Source organism: Tupaia chinensis, unplaced genomic scaffold (genome assembly GCF_000334495.1).
Source record: "Tupaia chinensis unplaced genomic scaffold, TupChi_1.0 Scaffold143755_1, whole genome shotgun sequence".
NCBI classification, from domain to species: domain Eukaryota; kingdom Metazoa; phylum Chordata; class Mammalia; order Scandentia; family Tupaiidae; genus Tupaia; species Tupaia belangeri.
In genome coordinates, this window is record NW_006203604.1 from 282982 (window position 1) to 299452 (window position 16471).

A 16471-nucleotide genomic window follows, 5' to 3' on the forward strand; every position below is an offset into this window, starting at 1 on the left:
TTCTCTGTTAATCTCTGGCAAGCACACATGCCTTCTGGCAAACAAACAAAAAACAAACAAACAAAAATGCAGGGGGCCAGTCAGTGGTGTAGTGGTTAAGGCAACTGGATCCCATATGACCAATAATAGCATGGTTTGAGTCCTGGACCCAACAGCTTGAATAACACCAGGCACAGGTATGTGTATGCTCGAAACCCTGAGAGGAAACTGGAGGAGAAGGGGTTGTGGTGTGAGTAATTTCCTTTATAGGGGGTTTTCTTATTTTCTCTCTCTCTGTCTCTCTCCTACAGGTAGATGAATCCTATAACAAATTACAAAAAAAAAAACCCAAACAAAACCAAACACTTGCAACAAAAATAAACAGTATACCAAGTATCACATGACCCTGGATAATAGTTACGTAAAAATGAGTAAGACAGTTTCCCTTAGAAGCTTATCATCTGGTGGAAGGCACAGCTTAGTGTGGAGACAGTCTTTTAATTGCAAATTCAAAGATTCCTTAAGGGTTTAACAAAAATGATTATTTCCTGTTCCACCACACAAACTCTCCATTACAGATAAGCTTTGTGATTAACCAATGTGATGAATCAATTAATCAATGCCTTTTTGGGCTAGCCCCATTGCCTAGTGGTTAAGAGAGCAGAATCCCACATGACTAACAGTGCTTTCAATCCTGGCCCTGGCGGCTTGAACACCGTACACTGGGGGCATGTGTGCGTACATGTTGCAAATTCTGTAGGATGGACAAGTGGAGAAAGAGAGACTACATGCTTTCTTCCTCTCTCTGTCTCTTTGGGGAGTGCACACACTTCCTGGCAACTAAAAAAAAAGTAAAAAAAAAAAAAAATCAGTGTCATCTGTCTTTCCTTGGATTACCTTGAGAGAACCTTCTAAAATGAAAGAAATCTTTTCCTTCTCCTTTTCCTTTTCTTTTTCTTTTTCTGGTTCTGGTATATCTGTTTTGCTGATTACTTTGTTGCCTAGGAACAGAGAAAATTAAACTTCTTAATAACCACCTTAAATAAAATTTCATAGAAGGACCAAATCTCTGGGTCAGAGGAGATCTTAAAGGGTGATGAGTTCAACCGCCTGTTTATTCACCTCTAAATTCTTTCTTGCCATCTTCTGGGTGGACAACTGAAGTGGGACCAAGCCACGTCTGTGGGAAATTCAGTCTTTGAAGATAGCACATTCCATTCTTAGTGCCGACATGTTACAACTCTTTACTGAATTGGAACCTCTTATCCTAGAAATTTCACCTAATCAATCTTATCTTAACACGTTAAGGCCACACAGATAGAATACAACCTTTCCTTCCACATTGAAGACCTTCTCTTGTCATTGTAGTCATTCTGTCTTGCAGATTTATGTCTCTCCTGGCTCAAGAGGTTCATACTGAATGTGATACCTATCACGTGCATTCTAATCCCCAAATCACCATTTTCTGGATTTCCACAGGCATCTAGATATTAATCTTTTGGTCTGTTCAGTAGCATTAAGAAGAAAAGGTAGTTAACTTTTTACTGCTAGAAAGCAAGTGCAGCCCTAGACATGAGTATGAGAGGGCACCTTCTCTCTCTTTTCACACATAGTCCACACACTTTCCTAGGTACTCCATGCTCTCTTGCTTGGCCCCCATCAGGAGAAAGTCTGAGCTGATGGATTAGATGATGATTTTGTTTGTTTGTTTTGTTTTGTTTTAGAATCAAGTCATGTATAAACTCTTCTGGTGATTGATAGATACTGCAAACTTTTTGGAAATTACCTAGATTTGTTTCCTTATGAGAAATCATTCTCGATATTGGCTCTAATGAATAATGACTATTATTAACAGAGAGATTAGTTTCTTTGTACAAACCTAACAAACTATCTTTATATTCCAAATGATTTACCTCATTGTTTCACTTTGTATCTTTATCAAGTATTTTTCTACACTCTATTTTCTTTGTTGCTCTCTTCTCCCTTCCTTTCATACCCTCACAGTCATGGAAATGAACCACCAAAACAAAGATGTGGGTTAATCCTAGAGCCTGTGAAGTGCTTGCCCCAGGCCTAGAAGGGTCTCTGTTTCCTCTGCCTCTAGATTCCGACTCCCAGTTGGTTTTGGGACTCTTGTTTGCTGTTTTAACAAAGGTCTTATTTTATTTTATTGTGTATTTATTTATTTATTTCATTTTATTTTTTACATTTTTCTGTCAAATGTTTCCTCCTTTTAATAAGGGAGGTCTCATTTTAATATCACTTTTGGAACTCAGAATTATTTTAATGAAAACCTACTAATTCTGAATTTACCTTATGTACTGTCAACAAATTTTATAATGTAGCAAATCTCCTAATGAAAAAACTTGCAATTTCCCAACACATAACATTTTATCTGTACAACAAACTGAATTTTTCAGGTCTAATGTGAAGTGGGGTCAATATAAGACAAATATTCTATTATCCCACTAAGGTAAAACCTCATATTTGCAATGCGGCTATTATATTTATTAGAGAAAATGAAGAGTCACTAGAATTTTTGAGAGTAACTCTTTTAAATCTTGAAATATTCAATCTTAGTTAAGATATAGGAGAATGTCTTTTTACTTCATTCTTGGTATAAATTAAACTAGTCACTTACTTTTAGATTTTTTCAGGGAAAAAATTTTGCTAGTAGAAGATGTTTTGGTTCCAGTAGAATATTTCAGTTCTAGCTCAGCCTTGGTTTTAGTGATTTCCTCAGTCATTTTAGTTTCCTGATATTTAGCTTCTTCTTTTGTGATCCACTCTTCAATGGATTTTGCAACAAGTTCTAAATAACTTCTAAATAAAGCAAAGAGGAGTAGATGATGATCAAGTTACTACTGAAGTCAATAAATGCTTAAGATATTGACTGTGCAAATTAACATTTTGAAAATGATCCTAAACTTCCCATGTAACAAATATTAATGTAGTGAACTGGGATATACCCTAGCTATATTTTGTGCAAAATAATCAAATACAAATATCCAACTAACATACAACAAATGCTCAACTTCATTCACAGTTAAAGACATACACATTTTAAATTGAGATATATACATTTAATATATTTTTTAAATTTTTTATTATCATCATAATCTTCTTTATAGTACATTGGATTACATATCACTTTACAGTGTATTACATTGCTTTTTCAAAAGGGAATGCCATGCAAGTCAGTCAGTACAAAGACATTAATCTCCCCGCTTCAACATTCAATATCTTTTCTATGTTTTCCCCAATCATTATTATTATTATTATAATTATTTTTTAAAACAGTCAATCGCTATTTCTCATTTTGCTTGTAAAAATACTTTGCCTATCATGAAATACTTCTCAGACCAATCCAGTTGAGAATACTATACATGTCATCATCAACAGTTAATAAGCCATATCTGTTTCTCACTAACGTCCTGCCTCTCTATTGTTCACTTGCTATCTTTCTCTATCCTCTTCTCTTCACTACCCCCATTCCACACTATCCTGTTCTCATTAAGTACCTTCACTGCTTTTATGTCCTCCAATTTTTTGCTCTCTATCATAGTATACATTTAATATTGAGGTCTTTCCACCCAAAAGAAGGATAGAAAAGTTTGATATAGGGCCAGCAGGTGTCATGAAGGTTAAGGCAGTTGGATCCAACTTCAAAGTTTGAGTCCTGGACCCAGTAGCTTGAAAATCATGCTAGGTGCATGTATGTGCATGCCCCGAATCCTTAGATAATGGAGAAAGGATTATGACATGGTCATATCCCCTGAAGGGTGAATTCTCACCTTCCATCTCTGTCTATCTCTCACTGTCTCTGTCTCTCTATGGTGAGTGCACACTCTGCAGCCAAAACTGAAAAAAAGTTTGATAATATTAGAATTGGATGAAAGTTCAGAGAAACAGTCACTGTTAGCACTGTTAAAGAATATTCTGGTGCCATCTCCTTTTAGAGCAGTTTTATAGAACACTTTGAATTGACCACCAGTTAATTGATGCACTAGATTAACTAAAACACTCTAATCTTTCTATAAAACTTACTGGCCTTGTGAATATCTATATCTTAACTACTATTTCTTAAGAGCATTTATGATTACAACAGTAAGCTGTTGCTTACCAAGAATCACTCATATTTGTTCCCAAATTAATTCATGCTGATTAGTGCAATTATTTTAAAAGTAAATGTTATGTACACATATGAATGCCAATGATAGTTGTTTCTGAAGAAACTGAAAGATTTAGGTGTATGTAACAAAAAGACTAGTTATTATCAAATTATGTGCAAATAAGGTCTAAAATGTTGAAAAAATAAAACTAGATGTATTATATGCTTAGTCTGCTTCATTATTTTATTTAATTCTTTACCTTTTTGTTTATTTGTTTGTTTTTAAGAGAGATATTTGTCATAGGGCACGTTTGCTTGCCAGAAGGACAGAGAAAAAGAGAGACAAAAAGTGAGAAATCACCCCCTAGGGGGAATGGGCACACTGCAATCCCTTCTCCTCCATTCTCCTCTGGGGATCTTAGGCATGCTCACACATGTGCCTGACATGAGTTTAAGCCCACCGGGTCTAGGACTCGAACCGTGGTCGACTATGTGGGAGTCCAGCAACTTAACCATTATGCCGTTTGCTCGTCTCAATTCTTGACTCTTTTAAAAGAAGTAAACTGAGAATTGTAGACTATGTGCTATAGGTACTCAACATCTTAATTTAGAAGATAATTATTTCTCAAACTCAACATGTCCCTAGATGAACTACCGATTTTCTGTTTCAAACTACTACAACAAAACTCTTTGCCATTTTAGAGGATGACAAGTCTACACTTCCAGCTGACAGGCTAAACACCCTGATGTTATCCTTAACTACTCTTTATTTTCTTATATTACTCTGCCGGTTTCTCAAAAAATTAAAATAATATTTTTTTCTTTTCTTTTTTTTTTCTTTTTTTTTTTTTAAGAAAGGTTTTTGCTATAGGGCAAGTGTGCTCACTGGAGAGACAGAGATAGACAGAGCAATGCAGAGAGACAGAAACTGAGAAATCACCCCCACCAGAGGAAATGCCCATGCTGCATCCACTTCTCCATACTCCTCTCAGGATCTTGGGCATGCATAGTGTGAGTTTTAAGCCACTGGGTCCAGGACTTGAACTGGGGTCAACTACACAGTCCAGCAATGCAACCATTATGCCATTTGCTGGTCCCCCAAATAATTTTTTTAAAAAGCATTTAAAATAATTTTTAAAAGCATATATGTATAGTATGTTTAAAATCATATCACTTGTCACCTCCTTGCCTGCTGTTGTCCTGGTCTAAGCCACTACTGCCTCTTGATGGGACTGCCACAGTATCCTCCAACTGGTTTCCCTGTTGCTATCCCTGGCCCTTTGGAGTTTATTCTCCACATAAACAGAAAACCTGAAACATCTAATAGCCATGTCAAAAGCTGAATCAGAAATTAAATATCTCATCAGATTCAGATGTTTTTTATCTGCACGTTCTACCTAATACCACATGAGTATACATCTTATTTTTCCATAAACTCTTTGAGAACATTTAAAAAAAAGAAATAAAAATGGAAAACATTCCTCAGTTAATTTATTAGGCTAACACCATCTCAATAGCATAACTAGACAAGAACATTTAAATCAGAGAAAATTATAGCTAACTCTTGTCCATGAATACATACAAATATTCTAAACAATATATTTGCAAAGCAAATTTGTTAATTTGTACAGTTAACATAATGGACAAATTCGTTTTACCACAATAAGTCTGGTTCAACTGTAGGCTATCAGTGAAATTTAGCAATTCACAGATTAAAGGAAAAAAAATGTAAACATCCAAATTGATGCAAAAAAACCCAAATAATTTGACATGACTTAACAACCATGTATGATTAAGAACTTGTAGCAAACTAGTAACAGTTTTATTACCTAATTTAAAATACTTACACAAATCCTAGGGTAAAAAAATATACTTAATTCAAAACATTTACTTTGAAATCTGGAAGAAAACAAAGATGCCCTTTCAAATTATACTAGAGATACTAGTCAGCAAACAAGAACAGAGAAAAACAGAACAAAACAAGTGTAATTATTGACAGTGAAAAACAAAACTAAGAAAAACATAGATTAATAGCTCAAGACATTATACTGGCTTACTATTGGTTTGTGGGAAAATTCATGATACATTTTTGCATAGGAAAAAAACAAATCATGATTTTTCTAACAACCTGACGTAAGTCTTAATTTTAAAAGATCATTTTATGACTTTAAGATGTGTGTGAGGAGACCAGCAGTTAGCGTAATGGCTATGTCGCTGGACTCCCATGTAGTCGACTGTGGTTTGAGTCCCAGACCCGGTGGCTTAAACTCATGCTGGGCGCGTGTGCATGCGTGCCCAAGATCCCGAGAGGAGAATGGAGGAGAAGGGATTGCGGCATGGCCATCTCCCCTAGGGGGTGATTTCTTGCTTTCTATCTCTCTGTCTCTCTCTGTTTGTCTGGCGAGTGCACACACCCTATAGCAAAAACCTCTCCAAAAAAAAAAAAAGAAAGGAAAAAAAAAAGAAAAAAATATGTGTGTGAGTATGTGGGTACACAACCTGTTCCATCAATTACTAGACAAATCCATTCTTTCTCTATTCCTTTGGACTAAAACAATGCTATAAAAATAATACATCCTGACTATACATAACTAGTATTGAAATAATAATGGAATACCCTTGTTATTAATGAGGAGTGTGAACAAAGTTCTAAGAGAGAAAAGAAATGACAAAGAATTGGAAAGAAAAAATGAATTCCTATATCGCAGTTCTCCATTTGCTGGAAAGCTAACTGCTATGTTAGTTTGTCATTTACTGCCTTATTAAATCTTCCCAGATCAAAGGAAGTTACCCAAAACTAGCATGCAGAATGTCATGTTTCATAGTTCCTATTTGATATCTTTCAGAGGTGGTCTTACTGGAGTCTAAATAAGTCAACTGTAATTTTCTTTTTTTTGGAGAGGTTTTTGCTATACGGTGTGTACACGCCAGATGGACAGAGAGAGACAGAGAGACAGAAAGTGAGAAATAACCCCCCCCAGGGGGGATGGCCATGCCGCAATCCCCTCTCCTCCATTCTCCTCTTGGGATCTTGAGCACGCATGCACATGTGCCTGGCATGAGTTTAAGCCACTGGGTCTGGGACTCGAACCGCAGTCGACTACATGAGAGTCCAGCGACATAGCCATTACGCTAACTGCTGGCCCTGCTCAACTGTAATTTAACATCCCTACTAGAACCATGAGAGCAAGAATGATGTTTGTCTTCTTAACAGTATAAATTTAACATGGTACCTGGTACACAGCAGATACCCATTCAGTGAGTGGAATTGAATCTATTGTACTACACAAAGGTCTGCATGGAGTTGAACTATCTATGTTAGACTAAGGGACAAGAACCTAAGTAACTAACAAGCTGACTAAACTAAATTATCTAAGTTGGTTACCTGAATCCAACATTGGAGTGAAGAGCAATATTCCAATATTCACAATGCTGACGTTGTATATTCATTGGATTATGAAAGACTAAAAGTAGAGAGTTGTCTTGGGTATGGTAATAAGAATCAACACATCTATATTGCTGATGGGCTTCCTGAAGAACCTGAAAATCAAAATAATTGCATTGTTGTGTGTTTCTTTTTTTTCCCTCCAAGATAAGGGACCTTTGCCAGGGCAGTTGTTAACCCCCTTTTTCTTTCTCCCTTAATCTCCATATTGTTACAATCGAGATTCCCTGAAGATTCTTTCTTAACTATTGAAGGGTGAGAACATAAGTAGTGGATACTCTTCAGGGCATTTCAGCAACTATTATAGAAAAACAAATACTGGACTCCAAATATAGAGGCATTTACTACTATTGTTCTTCATTAAGGCTGATAAGTAATAAGCCAAGCAGTTATTTACTGAGCATTTTCCATTCCTTAAAATATATCACAGATGGGATCAGCAGATGGCCTAATGGTTACATTGTTGGACTCCCACTTAGTTGACTGTCCTTCGAGTCCTAGACCTAGTGGCTTAAAACTCACCAGGCGTGTGTGTGTGCATCCCCAAAATCCTGAGAGGAGAATAAAAGAGAAGAGATTGTGGCATGGTCATCTCCCCAGGGGGGGATTTCTTGCTTTCTGTCTGTCTTGCTCTGTCTTTCTGGCAAGTGCACAGACCCTATAGCAAAAAAATCTCTCTCTCATATATATAAAATATATGTATATACATTAGAGATATGTGTGTGTGTGTGTGTATATATATATATATATATAATGGATCATGTCATTTCATAATTATTAAGGGGCAGCCAGTGGCACTGTGGTTAAAGCAGCTGGATCCCACATGGCTGACAGTGTGTTCATGTCCTGAACCTGGTAGCTTTAGAACATACTGAGTGCCTATCCATGCATGCCCAAAATCCTGAAGGAGTCAAAAATGGAGAAGGGATTGCAGTATGACCATTCCCCATGAGAGGGGGGTCATACTTTTTACCTTGTTCCTCTCTCCTCGTCTCTCTCTGTCTCTCTTCAGGAAGTGCAGACACCCCCACCAAATAAAACAAAGAAACAAATAAAAGACAAACGGGTGCTGTGCACTAAATTGTGCCTTCCTCCCAATTCATATGTTGAAACTCTACCCTCGAAGTGATGTTATTGGAAGATGGGGTTTTTGTGAGGTGATTAGGTTTAGATGTGGTCATGAGGATGGGACCCTCATGATTTTAGTGTCCTTATAGGAAAAGGTACTACAGAGGTTATTCCCTCTTCTTCCCTCTCTTCCCTCCTCCCTTCTCTTGCATCTCTTTTTTCTCTCTCCTTTCTTTCTCTCATTCCTCTCTTTCTATCTGCCATGCGATAGAGAGTGCTATCTATAAACCAAGAAGAGAGCACTTACTAGGACCCAATGTGCTGGCATCGAGATCTCAGACTTCCAGCCTCCAGAACCATGAGACAATAAATATCTATTGTTGGGAACCAGCAGTTAGTGTAATGGCTATGTCCCTGGACTCCCACGTAGTCAACCGCGGTTCGCGTCCCTGACCCGGTGGCTTAAACTCACGCCAGGTGCGTGTGCATGCGTGTCCAAGATCCTGAGAGGAGAATGGAGGAGAAGGGATTGCGGCGTGGCTATTTCCCCTGGGAGGTGATTTCTCGCTTTCTGTCTCTGTCTCTGTCTGTCTGGTGAGTGCATGTGCCCTATAGCGAAAACCTCTCAAAAAAAAAAATCTATTGTTTAAGCAACTCTGTCTGTAGTATTTTATGATGGCAGTCCAAATGGACTAAAACATTAACTATTTTCCCCATCCTGAAATATTAGAACTTTCATTTCTCAGCATGCATTGGAGCTAAGGGAGTATCAAATCAAGGAACGTGTCCAATAATACAGAGTTCACAAGTTCTGGTGCTAAGATTAAAATCAGTCTTTCAATTCTACATTTTACTATATCATAGGTCATAGACTGCGCTCCATAACACCATACTGTATTACAGTTAAGCGAGGTCGTTCTGACACATACTGCTTCTACTTGCTTTCCAACTCTGGCCTTCCTTAAAACACATACTCTCTGGTAGAAACCTTAAAAAAAATGTAAAAAGTGGTGACTCTAGACACCACTGAGGGAGAAAAACATTCCTGATAAGAAGGGAATTGTGTAAACGTTTAAATTGGTGCTGTTTAATAGAAGTATAAAGTAAACCATAAATATGAGCCACATATGTAATTATAAACTTTAAAATAGCCACATTTTAGAAAGTAAAAAGAAACAGATAAAAAGCAATGTTAGCAATATTTTGGGTCGTCGGAAAAGTCACGACACATTTTTGCATAGAAAAACACAGAAAAATACATCATGAGTTTTCCAACTACCCAATATTTCACTTAACTCAAGATAGTAAAGACATTTTAACATGTAATTGATATCAAAGTTATCATTTTTTAAACACTAACTCTTTGAAATCCAGTGTGCATAGCGCTTACATACATATGTATGCAGCTATACAGAGGGTATAGCGTATTTACAGTGTATCTCAATTTGGATTACCTATGCTTCAAATACTTGGAGGCTACAGTACCTAGTGGCTATCTCTTTTGATAATGCAGGTCTAGACTCCAAATGTAGGAAACCTAACCTCCTTCCTCAACTACTTCACTCTAAAAACTCAGATAGGCAGGTTTTTGTCTTTCAGATGGAAGGTTATATCATCTTTATCCCCCTGGAAAACCTAAATAGCCTAAGAAAACAGAGCTAGTATACCAACACTGCTGGGCTTTCCAAAGAAGCCTCCTAGCAAAATCATAATGAAACCCAGTTTTGACAACCCCTCACATCTAAAATAGTACTTCCTATCTTACTTTAATAAATTGGTAGTTCATCATTAGTATGAGCAAAATATATTGCTCATCAAAATGTATTTGATATTACCTTCTAGCATAAAATATGGAGACTAAACAACTGAAGTCAAATGATAATGATAATAATCCTTAAAAATAAAGAAAAAGAAAAGGAACTTGGAGGAAAAAGATAATTCAGGTAGAAAACTATTTCCAAGTACTTAATATACTCATAAAGAAAAGATGTTGAATTAGGAATGTGAAAAGAATTCTGTGAAAAGGTTTCTATAAAAAATGATTTGGAATTTTAAATAGAACTCAGGGAGCTAGAATTATGATAACAAATGGAAGTCTCAATATAAAAATTGGATGGAAACTGAGCAATATATGTATTTTTTAATTTGTAGCAGGCATATTTATTTACTAGAGAGAGAGAGAGAAAGTGAGAAGTCACTCCTATGTAATAATCATGCTGCAATCTTTTCTCCATTTCTCCCTCATTTCAGGATTTTAGGGATGTATGCACATGCACTCAGCATGTCTTTCAAGTTACTTGGTCCACAATTCAAACTGTGCAGTTTGCCACAAGAACCCTAACCTTCTTAACCACCATCCACCACCTGAGCCTGAACAATATTCTTAAAAGAAAAGATAAAATGGGGACCAGCAATTAGCATAATGGCTATGTTGCTGGACTCCCGTGTAGTCAACCGTGGTTCAAGTCCAGACCTGGTGGCTTAAACTCACGCCAGGCATGCATGCATGTGTACCCAAGATCCCAAGAGGAGAAAGGAGGAGAAGGGATTGCAGCATGGCCATCCCCCCTGGGGTGTGATTTCTCGCTTTCTGTCTCTCTGTCTTTCTGGTGAGCACACATGTCCTATAGCAAAAAACTCTCCAAAAAAAGAGAAAAGAGAAGATGTTGGAAATAAAAAGAGACAAGCTAAGAAAATGAAAAGTTTCTAGGAGGTTGAACACCAGAATAATAAGAGTTCTAGGAAGAAAGAATAGAGAAAGCAGAGGAAGAGATTATCAATGAAACAATTGTAGAACATTTTCCATAATATAAATACTGGAGTTTCTGGATTGCACTGGGATTACCAGAACAGTACACAGAAATATAACCACATCAAGGCATCTCACAGGACATCTAGAACATTAGAAATAAGAGATAGCTTAAAACCTTCCAGATAGAAGAAAAAACAATTAAGAATTTAAATGTTATTATTTTTTTTCTTAAAGCCAATGTCGGAAGCCAGAAAACTATGGAGGTATGCCTTTAAATTTTGAGCAAAAATGCTTTCTTTTTCTAGCTAAATAATTTATTTTTTAATTGCCAGAGGGTACATGCATTCAACAGAGAGAAAGAGAGAGAAGAGGGAGAAAGCATCTATGACAGGACATGGGCCTGCTGCAATCCCTGTTCCTCCATTTCTCCATTTTGGGATTGTTTTTTTCAAGCCACAGGACTGGGATTTGAATCATGGCCAATCCTGGCCCAAGCAAAAATGCTTTTTAACTTAGCATTTTACATAAAGTCAACCTGTCAGTCCAAATAAGGGTAGGATTAAGATGTTTTCAAATATCCAAAGCTTCAGAAAGTTGCCTGCCATGTCTCTCAATTCAGAAAGCATTGGAAGAGGTGGTCTAAGAAAGAGAGAGTACCACAAGAGAGAACACGCGGTTAAGGAGGCAGTATATCTAACCAGGAGGAGAGGAAATGTGTGGTCCTAATGATGAAAGGAAGATCCCTAGATCACATCTGAGCAGTGAGATGAGAGTGTGTGGGAGAGAGAGTGCTAAAACTGCAAAATGGATGGAATACATATTATGATGGAGTGTACTGAGAGGAAATTTACCCTATAATATACAGTGTATGGATGAGTTAGTTATAAATACATAGTAAATAAAACAAAATGTAAAAAAAAGGGCAATTATTAACACCAAGGAAAACAAAATGGTACTAAAAAGGAAATATCATAGAACATTACACAGTTTAGCTGTGAATTACATTCATGTAACTGAAGTAAGGTAAATGTTAATTTTTTTTGAGAGAGGTTTTTGCTATAGGGTGCCTGCGCTCGCCAGAAAGACAGAGAGAGACAGAGAGACAGAAAGCGAGAAATAACCCCCCAGGGAGGATGGTCATGCCACAATCCCTTCTCCTCCGTTCTCCTCTCAGGATCTTGGGCACGCATGCACATGAGCCCGGTGTGAGTTTAAGCCGCTTGGTCTGGGACTCAAACCGCGGTCGGCTACATGGGAGTCCAGTGACATAGCCGTTATGCTAACTGCTGGTCCCAACATTAAATATTGATCTAGCTAAAAAAATAAGACATAGTTCACAGTGCCAGAGAATGAAGAAGTATTAATGTTATTATAGTGGTATGTGAGTGTGTATATAAACGTGTGGGTATGCATGTATGTATGTTGAATGGGGCAGGCAGAGCTTTTTAAAGATAGTCAATTGATAATAATTCCCCAAAATGAAAATGGAAAATAAACATAATATACTTGATACTTAAAGATAACCAAATTAAGTAACAAAAAATAAACAGACAAAACAAAATAACACATTACAACAACAACATTAAAAAACAGGTGAAAGCATCGGAGATTTCTGCCTCTAGGAATTGAAGTGTGCTGGGGTATGGGTAGGAGTCTCTTTGTACAACTTCCTAGCTTTTAAAAATAAAATTTTGATAGAAATAAAATTCAAATGAAAAAGACAAAACCAAAAGAGCACAAGTTTTTGTTTAAAATCTACAAACAACAAAAGCACATACTTTTAGGCTTGCTTGTTATTTTGTGCAGTGGTTAAGAGCACAAGTTCTGAGGCCAGTTAACCTAGGATTAGATCCTACTTGTAGCACCCATGTGACTTTGGTAAAAGAAACTATTGGTCAAGATGTCTTAGTTTCCTACTATTTGTGTTGTTTCCACTTCATAGGTTCATTGTGAGGATTAAGCTAACCATGCATATTGACCATTGCCTTGCACATGGTAAGTATTCAGTAGACATTAGTCATCACATAGCTGCCAGTGACCCAATAATCCAACAGAAAACGCTGTGGAATGTAGTAAAAACTGAATAGAATGGATAGGCAATAAGGAAGAAAATGAAGTTGCTTCCCCAAAATGCTTATTCCTCTTCTTTCCCCCTAGAAAATACATACACCAATCTTGTGTATATATTTTTTCTTAAACGGTTTTCTTATCTTTTGGAAATGACATTTTTAAACACTTTGGAAATTCCCTGGGTATGCACAGCTCAATCTGGGAATAAACTCATTTTATAGCTGAAGTAAATGAGATTATTGGTCTGAATTAGATGTGAGAGAACGACCTAGAAGTGAACTGTTCTAAATCAGAGCTCAACTTCCCGGACCTATTGGACAGTCTCCTAGAGAACCACAGTCCATAAATACCTGAAGCAGTACTTTCGGTTTAAAATGTTCAGTAAAGCTCCAATCCATTAGACTGCGCTGCTGAGTTTTCTTTATGTCCTCCAAATCTACTTCCACCATCATCTTCTTGGGTTTCTAAAAAGTCATAGGAACACAATTCCAGCTGTAATTTATTTAAGTCCAAATGGAGCTTGCTTGGACTCCCCCAACTAACCAGCATGCACTCCACTTAATTGGGGAAATCTGCATATGTATAAATCCATATGGCAACATTTTAGGAAAGCTGCTGCCAGAAAGAGTATGCCTTCGACTTTTTCTTTTCTTTTTTTTTATGGGCAACATAATCTAAATATTTTTATTGTTAGGTTATACTCTTCTGAGTCCTGTTAGCAATTACAGGCAGGTTTTCTGAACTCACTTCAAGACAATGCTAGCTCTACATGGCTGTATGGTCAGCAGGTGTTTGTGAGGTTGCCAAGCCACACTGTCTAGAGAGGAGCATGGAGTTGGGAAGTTTTGCTTAAACTGGCTAGAAAATTAACTCCTTTCTTTCCAGTCGGGGCAGGTCTGGGGATGTCTGAATAATCCTTCGTGCATTGCTATCCTTAAAGTCTCTCTTTCTCTCTTTTTTTCCTTCCTATTTTTCACTCCAGTTCATGGTTTTCTCAGATCATCTTACTTGTCATGTACACTTGTAGGAAAGTAATTCCTTACCTTTTCAAGAGAATCAGCCGTTGCGAATGCTTCATCTTTGATCTCATTGTTCACGGTCTGCTCTGTAAATCAAAGACACCAACATCCAGTTGTGTTCAAGCTTTGTTCTTGCCTTGGTCAGTGCTGTGCCTTTTTGTTGCCTGTATGATCTATGTTTCTGTGCTGAAAAGGCAGTTTCTGAAAGGCATGTTTCATGCCTCCAAAAAGGTGTTTGTGTCAATAATTCTAAATCAGTGTCTACCTAGAAAAGTTATACTAAACTCTTTGAAAAGAACCCAGTTTCATATATGATACATTCTAAATCATATCAGATATTTGGCTTTCAAATGATATTACTCACTTCTAACAATACTAACAATATATCTTTACAAGTTGCAAATATTTTCTTTCTTCCTTTCTTTCTTTTTTTTTTTTTTGAGAGGTTTTTGGTATAGGGTGTGTGTGCTCACCAGAGAGACAGAGACAGAGAGAGAGAGAGAGGGAGAGAGAGAGAGAATGAGAGAGATAGACAGAAAGTTAGAAATCACACCCCCCGCCTCCCCCAGTGAAGGTGGCCATGCCACAATCCCTTCCCTGCCATTCTCCTCTCTGGATTTTGGACATGCATGCATACAAGTCCAGCATGAGTTTTAAGCCACAAGGTACAGGATTCAAACTATGATTGACTATGTTGAAGTCCAGTGACATAACCATATGGCACCCATTGGTCCCAGAAGTTGCAAGTATTTTTTGATTAAACTAAATCTTAGTACACATGGTTTATCCTGTGTTGGCAGTCATCACAAAGCCTTTCCACATTTCTATGGATCTTATCTGGTTGATGACAGAGTAGGGCAAAGACCTAGCAGATAAATGCACCTCCTATTGGAAAATAAATGCTACTATTTCACCATCTTGTAGAGTTCTTCCATTCATTAATCATTTATCAACTTAGAAACCATCTAACGAGTGTCAACAGATTTTCAGATAGAGTTTAACAAAAGTTAGTTAAATGAATTGTTAGATGGACTCCATGGCATCATACGGTGGCCCAATAGGAGTCTGCTGTGAACAAAGAGTATGCTTATATTAATGATTAGAATTATGATATCATTCCTGGCTATGAAGCAAGAAACCATGTGAACATGGAGGGAATGAAATCATGCTGTTGATTGCAGCATCTCCAGAGGAAAACAAAAATGCTCCATGACAAATAAGTTGAATAAACAGGTATCATGACTATAAGTGTCTCAGAACTTGTAATTTGCTCTTGTGATTGTCAATCTGTAACAGAGAAATTTGACCAAAGAATTAGAGACTGTATGGGAAAGTGGATCTTGTGGAAATATACTTTGGTGCTCAACAACTGAGCCAACCTGATTTCTCATCCTTAAAATAATTGCAAATTATGTCTTACAAAGTTGTGTATGAAATGACTCTCGCTTACTCTGCAAATGGATCTCCTTCACTCTCCCCTGTTCATTCCAGTCCTGATAGACTGCCCTGCTTATTGTCCTAAGGGTTTTGCACTTGCTTTTCCTTTGTCTGGCAAGCTTTGCTTTTAGATATTCACCTGTTTCAAATCCTCACTTCATTCTTATTGTTGCTCAAATGACACCTTCTCAAGAGCCTTCTGCCTCTCACCCTGCTTTATTTTTATCATAGTATTTATCAGTGCCTGATACTATTTGTTAAGGTATGCCTCTCCAACTCAAAAGTAAATTCCTAGAGAATGGAAACGTTTTTATTTTTCTCTGTGTATCTGTAGAAAGATACTCAGAACCAGGTAGGAACTGAGTAATTATTTTGTTTTATTGAGTGAGGTAAATCTACAACATATATTGAAGCCAGAAATGAATATAGAGTCATATAGGTAGAGCAGGAATATGGAGGAAAATGTATCACAAAGGCTTATTTTAGGATAAGCATGAGATTTAACTTCTCATTTGGTGGCAAAGAGAACTATATTTGGGTATCTAGAGGGACTAAGTCAACCAGGCCTACCAAGGACAGGCCAGTGTTTT

At 37.1% G+C, this 16471-nt stretch overlaps 1 protein-coding gene across 1 annotated transcript in view; it reads right to left on the minus strand.

Annotated features, from left to right (window-relative positions):
• The window catches only part of SPAG17 (sperm associated antigen 17), a 235151-nt gene that overhangs the window by 97802 nt on the left and 120878 nt on the right, over positions 1-16471 (minus strand). Inside the window, 5 exon segments of the mRNA XM_006164886.3 lie at positions 877-980; positions 2621-2802; positions 7476-7630; positions 13776-13889; positions 14469-14530. Of these exon segments, the coding sequence (XP_006164948.1) occupies positions 877-980; positions 2621-2802; positions 7476-7630; positions 13776-13889; positions 14469-14530 (617 nt within the window).